The sequence below is a fragment of the Equus caballus genome, chromosome 6 (genome assembly GCF_041296265.1).
Source record: "Equus caballus isolate H_3958 breed thoroughbred chromosome 6, TB-T2T, whole genome shotgun sequence".
In the NCBI taxonomy this organism is placed as follows: domain Eukaryota; kingdom Metazoa; phylum Chordata; class Mammalia; order Perissodactyla; family Equidae; genus Equus; species Equus caballus.
In genome coordinates this window covers 79,617,776-79,624,454 of record NC_091689.1, presented here as the reverse complement: position 1 = coordinate 79,624,454, position 6,679 = coordinate 79,617,776, and the positions used below count along the sequence as shown (strand labels likewise).

The 6,679-nt window shown below is 43.7% G+C and overlaps 1 protein-coding gene across 1 annotated transcript; it reads right to left on the bottom strand.

The window, feature by feature from the left end:
* Positions 1-344: 344 nt before the first annotated feature.
* LOC100058582 (lysozyme C, milk isozyme) lies at positions 345-3,274 on the bottom strand. The gene is made up of 4 exons (XM_001491506.3): positions 3,056-3,274; positions 1,843-2,004; positions 912-990; positions 345-575 (listed from the first exon to the last, which is right to left on the bottom strand). The coding sequence occupies exons 1-4, from the start codon at positions 3,192-3,194 to the stop codon at positions 509-511; spliced, it is 447 nt and encodes a 148-aa protein (XP_001491556.2). The 5' UTR covers positions 3,195-3,274; the 3' UTR covers positions 345-508.
* Positions 3,275-6,679: the final 3,405 nt, after the last annotated feature.

Here is a 6,679-nt window from a genome sequence, read left to right as displayed (position 1 = left end):
GCGGACTCTGTTAGAGTGCTATAGTCATTTACCCCAGCCAACATAATCATCCTGATATTCTGCTAATTCCCCATGTCTCAACCAAATCTCTCCCACAGTTTTCTTCTGTTTCATCATGAACTCTCCTTCCTGGATGGAGAATAATATTAGCCATCTCTACTAAATGGATTTCATAACAGCTGGCATCATAAGAGCCGACATCTATCATGCTATAGTCAGCTGTCAATTTTAGCCTCAAAAAGTTCTCAAGCAAGGATTTTCCTTAACTATCTTTCCAGAGGAGACATGGAAAACTTCAGTGGTGAGCTTGGAAAGAACAGGATTTCCAGCTGTCTCTATCATGTAGCAAGCGTCCATCGTACCCCAGCCCTTAAACATGCTACAGCTGAACTTGATTAATTTTTATTCTGGAGGCAGAGATTGGGGAAGATTCAAAGCTTCCAAGAACCTTGAGGAATTGCCTTGCCTTCTGGGCCATCTTCTCCAGGGACCACGTTCAAGGACAGTCTCACAGGTTACAGCTAGCCAGGTATTCGGACAAATCCTTGTCCTTGCAGTGTTTTACCCAGGCCTTCCTAAAGAAAGAGAAATAAAGCATAGATCAGAGGCAGGGGCAGGAGTCTGTAAGGGGCTCAGCTGAGAGAGAATATAGGGCCTTCAGGCTGAAGTCAGTTTATGCTGTGGGAGAGTCCCAGGAGGGCTTGTCCATCTAAGACACATGTGGGTTGGTACTGCAGCGATGCCTGGGGTGCATGCATCACAATAGTGTTCTGCCTCTTTTCACAGCAGAGAAACAGTCTCAGCTCCTTACAAAGCCCAGGGAAATTCCTACAGCAAAGATATGGCTTACATCAGCATCCCAGATACTGTCTGGGCCCACCCCTGGCAGAGTGACTGGTCTCTGTCCTTACCAGGCAGACATCCCTTTAGGATCTCTCACAACCCTCTTGGCACAGCTGATGTCATCATCGATGTTCTCATCCAAAAGTTCTGAAAGAAAAAGTACATGAGTGGTGAGGGAAAAATCCCTTTTCCCATTTTATTTTTATTTATTTAACTTTTTAAAAAGATTTTTCCTTTTTTCTCCCCAAAGTCCCCCGGTACATAGTTGTATATTTTCTTTTTTAGTTGTGGGTCCTTCTAGTTGTGGCATGTGGGATGCCGCCTCAGCATGGCTTGATGAGTGGTGCCACGTCCGTGCCCATGACCCGAACCGGCAAAACCCTGGGCCGCCGAAGTCGAGCGCACGAACTTAACCATTTGGCCATGGGGCCAGCCCCCCTTTTCCTGTTTTAATAATCAATCATTTCTTGAGGGGGAATTCTTAGAGGAAACTGAGCCTTGGGATTCATGAACCCTTTATCTCTAGAGCCCTTCTTTGGGCTTGGCTTCCATTTTGCCTGGGATTTCTTGCCTTTGCTTAGAATCTCTCTCTGAGCTCTGTTCCTTCCAGAGACCATCCAGGACCTGATGTACCAGGGAGAGCCTTTGTTTTCAGGAAACTGCTTAGTATGTCCAGAGTGCTGTGAGTGGGTATGTGCAATGGTGATGCAGTGGTGTGCCAGGAGTGTACCAGGAACAGTATAACATGTCTTGAGGGGTGGGGACCCATGAAGGTGAGGCTCAGTCATGGGTCAGTGTATCTCTCTTCCTCTTTTTTGGCAGGAGGATCTCTGTGGAATCCTGTTTTAGTGTGAGGACTGTTCAGGGCCCTTTTAGTCCCTATACTTAGCTTCCCCAGCACAGACCGAAGGTCAGGTGTTAGGGAGTAGTGCATTCAATTTTGCACCTATTTTACCCGCCACCACCCCACCCATCGCTTAGAGGGTAGAGAGTCCTTACTGCTGCACATTATGTTGCAGGCATTTGATGAAGAACGCTTGTTATCTTTGCACCACCACTTGTTGTTCAGCTGGAAGAGCCCATAGTCACTACTGCCATTGGCATTTTTTCCATTAAAGGCCCGGGTGTTGAAGTTACTCTCATACTCAGCCATGCAGACCCCTGTGTGGGAGAGAACAAAATGTGTGGATAGAAAGGGAGAGTGCTCCATGATGAGATACAACTTGTGCTGTACTAGAGCTACCAGATATGAAAGTCCATTAAGACTGAGATGAAAAACTATGGGATCCTAAACGTTAGAGGTCATTGATAATCCATTGTGTATTCCAAGAACTAAGCAATAGTTAGTCCATAGTAAGTGTGTAATAACAATTTATTAAATAAACACATTTGGAATGCCCAATAATCAGTCAACCACAGTCTGTTCTCCAGTTTATCTTTTCAGCCTGATCTCCCAGCCAAATATCCACTCTTGCTGTATATATTCTATATCCCAAGGGATATGCAAGGGAAGAGGTGGAGAGGTAGTAGAGGAGAATCCTAGGAAGGAGGTCCAGAAAGACCATCCTTGTGGGTGACAGGAAAGAGTAGGTTTGGCATAGAGAATTAAAGATATTTAAGGGAAATTGAAATAGCTTCATGTGTTCTCACCAATGAGATGGGTGACTGAGATTCTCAGTCCTTCTTGCAACCTTGCCATTGCCTCACCTTCTGTTCTCACAATCCCCATCTAACTCCCTTGTGACACTGGTAGAACAACCCTTAAGCAAACTTAGCAGATGTGGGTTATTTTTTGGCAGACAAAAGGGTAGAGGAGAGAATGGGATGCTGCATCTATTGTGCTCCAGAGACCTTAACTGAAAAGGATGCAGGTGAAAGCAAAGGTGATGGCAGCAAAAAAGGAAATAGGTTAGTCTCTGGGTATGTCCAAGGAAATATCCCAGACCATTGGGAGGGAAGGTGATTTTGGGGAGAAGCAGAAGAAAGTCTGTTATAGATAAGATAATCCCTGGTGGAGAGAGAGAGAAAAGGAGAACCAGATAAGAAAGATAGAGCAGAGAGGGCAAAGACAGGAAGAGCACTCAGGGGAGTGGGAGAGAGTCCTGACAAGTGAGGAAATTATGAGGTGAAAGGGGAGAGATGGCTGGTTTGGGAAAGAGGGCCTCTTTGGGAAGAGACAGAAAAGATGGATGGATGAGTAGTTCATACTCACAGTTTGCCAGGCTGTAGCCACCGAAACCATCCATTTCCTGGGCCTTTAGCTTGTGGGCCAGCTCACACTTGGAGAAGACTTTGGCCTCGTAAACTGCAAAGAAGCAGCTGAGGAGGGAGATGATGAGAGTGGACCTCATTTCTGCAGCTAGTGGAACCCAAGACTGTTATGTCCAGGACACTGTGATCTCTTATACCCTCCTGGCACAAAGGTGTCTCTGAGTAGGCAATAGTGCTGGCATCTGTGCCAGGAAGAAAGACTTGGCTGCCCAAGGCTAATTCTCCAAACTGGTCCAGCCAGTGTGAACTTCAGGGAAGGGGATGTAACCAAGAATGGTACCAGGAATAAAGTCTCGGTTGGGGGGAAGGTCCTGGACTTGGGCTAATGCATGGAGGGGGGAAATGGGGAGAGAAGGGAGTTGGCAAGAGAAAGAAGTGTGATTTTCAAGGCTCATGCTTTTGTTCTAATGTCCCCAAAGTGGGTTGTCCCTGTATGCTCTGCTGAACTTTGGCTCATTATCTGTGCTTGGCTGAAGGTATTTTCCCACTCAATCTAGACGGGCATCACTGAGTTTGGAGGGATTGAGGATCTTCTGGTGCCTGCAAACAGTAAAGCATTGGTTGAATAGGAGATCACTAGAGGCTAAGTTAATAATGTCTCTACATCTAAAAGAAGTCATCAGATCTATCTCTAATATCTGTGATCACTGATCGTCAAATATCTTATATTACAGTTTTCCAGAGAAACAGAACCAATAGGTTGTGTGTGTTTGTGTGTAAGTATGCGTGTATGTATGCATGTATTTATTTATTTATTACAAGTAATTGGCTCGTGCACTCATGGAGAAGTCCAAACACAGGAGAATCAATGGTCTAAGTTCCAGGACAAGTCTGAATCTGAGAACCAGGAGAGCTGATGATGTACGTTCCAATCTGAATCCTAGTCTGAAGGCAGGAGAAGGCAGTTAGACAGAAAGAGTTCTTTCTTACTCAGCTTTTTATTCTATTCAGGCCTTCAACAGATTGGATGAGGCCCATCCACAATGGGGAGGGCAATCTGCTTTACTCAGTCTACCAATTCAAATAGGAGTCTACCAATTCAGAAACACTCTTAGAGACATACCTAGAAATAATATTTAACCAAATATCTGGGCACCCAATGGCCCAGTCAAGTTGACAAATAAAATTACCCGTCATACATCTGTTGAGATGGTACAGTGGTGAGAAATGTATGACATCCTGAGGTCCACCATTCCATTCTCTGAAATGTCTCTTCATTATGGTATGTAGAGTTATTTAGATCTTTGCTACCAGAAGTATCTTCCATGGACCAGCAGTATTAGTATCACTTGGAAGCTTGTCAGAAGTGCCAAATCTCAGGCCCCACCCAAAACCTACTGAATCAGAATCTGTGTTTTAACAAGATTCCCAGTTGATTCATGGGCACATTAATGTTTGGAAGCACTGATTAAGTGACATGCTTAACTTTGTGAGGTTAATCTTGAGGGAAACCTACCTCCTTTCCTCCCTCCATCCCTTCCTCCCTCCCTCTCTCCCTTCCCTTCATCACTCCAACAAACATTTATTGGGTCAGTCACTATGTCAGGCACTAGAAATACTTTTCCTAGGAACTTGTTGGAGATAATTTTGGTGGTTGGCTAATGAGTCTGTGTTAGCAAGGCAGTTCTGATAATCTACTGGTATCTTCTGAGCTTCCTTATTCCTTGAATAATTGGGTATTCTGCCTTTGGACCTCACTCTTTGATACAGGGAACATAGGCAGCAACAGGGCCAAACTTAATAGGAATCTGGCTAATACAGGGTATGGGAGATGCTGGCTTTGGCACCTGTGACATATTTAACAGGTAAGATGTTGAGATGTAGAAGGTTGTATAGGCTGCCAGGGACATATGGATATCATAGGTCTTCACAAAGAAGCAGGGCTCAGAGCCCGAAGGCCAGAGAGTGAGCAAGAAATAGTCATGAGCTGAAGACCTCAAAAGGCATTGTTTTGTTCTTGTGCCAGAGAGCACTTGCTCTTCTGTCTTTTATGTTTTCTGCTAAGTGTGAATAAGCAAATGCTCAAAGGGAGTGACAGAACCACACAAGTGGAGCTGTCTAACATACAGCAGAAATTTGGGGAGAATTCTATATTCTTATACCAATGGCCTCTTTAGGCTTGTGGGGAAATTGCTCTGTATTGTCCTATGTTTTCTTAAGCGTTTTATAGGTTTAGGTCTTACATTTAAGTCTTTGATCTATGTTGACTTAATTTTTGTATATAGTGTTAGGTAAGGGTCCAACTTCATTATTTTGCATGTGGATATCATTTTCCCAGAACTATTTGTCAAAAAGGCTGTCCTTTTTTCTAGCTTTATTGAGATATAGTTGACATATACATTGTGTATATTTAAGGTGTAAAACGTGATGATTTGATACATATATATTGCAAATGATTACCACAGTAGAGTTAGTTAACATCTCCATCACTCATATAATTACTGTTTCTTTTTTGTGTCAGGAACATTTAAGATCTACTCTCTTAGCGACTTTCAAGTATATAATACAACACTGTTAACTATAATCACGATGCTGTACATTAGATCCCTAGAAGAAAAGACTGTCCTTTATCCATTGAATGGTATCTTAGTCCATTCAGGCTGCTATAAAAAATGCTATTAACTGGTAGCTTATAAACAACAGACATTTATTTCTCACTATTCTGGAGGCTAGGAAGTCTGAGATCAAGGCTCTGGCAGATTTGCTGTTGGTGAGAGTCTGCTTCCTATATGGTCGTCTTTTCTCTGTAACCTCACATGGTGGAAGAGGTGAGGGATCTCTGTGGGACCTCTTTTATAAGGGCACTAATCCCATTCATGAAGGCTTTGCCCCTATGACCCAATCACCTCCTAAAGGCCCCACCTCCCAATACCTTCACCTTGGGGGTTAGGATTCCAACATATGAATTTTAGGGGGATACAACATTCAGACCATAGCAATGGTCTTGGCACCCTGGTCAAAAATTACTTGATCATGTGTGTGAGGATTTATTTCTCATCTTTCTATTCTATTGTATTGGTCTATACGTCTGTCTTTATGCCAGTGCCACACTGTTTTGATTGCTGTGGCTTTGTATTAAGTTTTGAAATCAAGAAGTGTGAATCCTGCAGCTTTCTCCTTCTTCTTCTTCTTCTGTTTTTTGAGGAAGATTAGCCCTGAGCTAACTACTGCCAATCCTCCTCTTTTTGCTGAAGAAGACTGGCCCTGAGCTAACATCCATGCCCATCTTCCTCCACTTTATACGTGGGACGCCTACCACAGCATGGCTTTGGCCAAACGGTGCCACGTCCGTACCCAGGATCCCAACCGGCAAGCCCTGGGCCGCGGAGAAACAGAACGTGCAAACTTAACCGCTGCGCCACCAGGCCAGCTCTGCAGCTTTCTTCTTTTGCAAGACTGTTTTGGCTTTTTGGGGTCCCTTGAGACTCCATATGAGTTTTAGGATAGATTTCTCTATTTTTGCAAAAAAGTCATTGGGATTATAGTAGGGATTACAATGAATCCGTAAATTGCTTTGGAAAGTGTGACATCTTAACAATATTAAGTCTTCCAATCCATGAACATG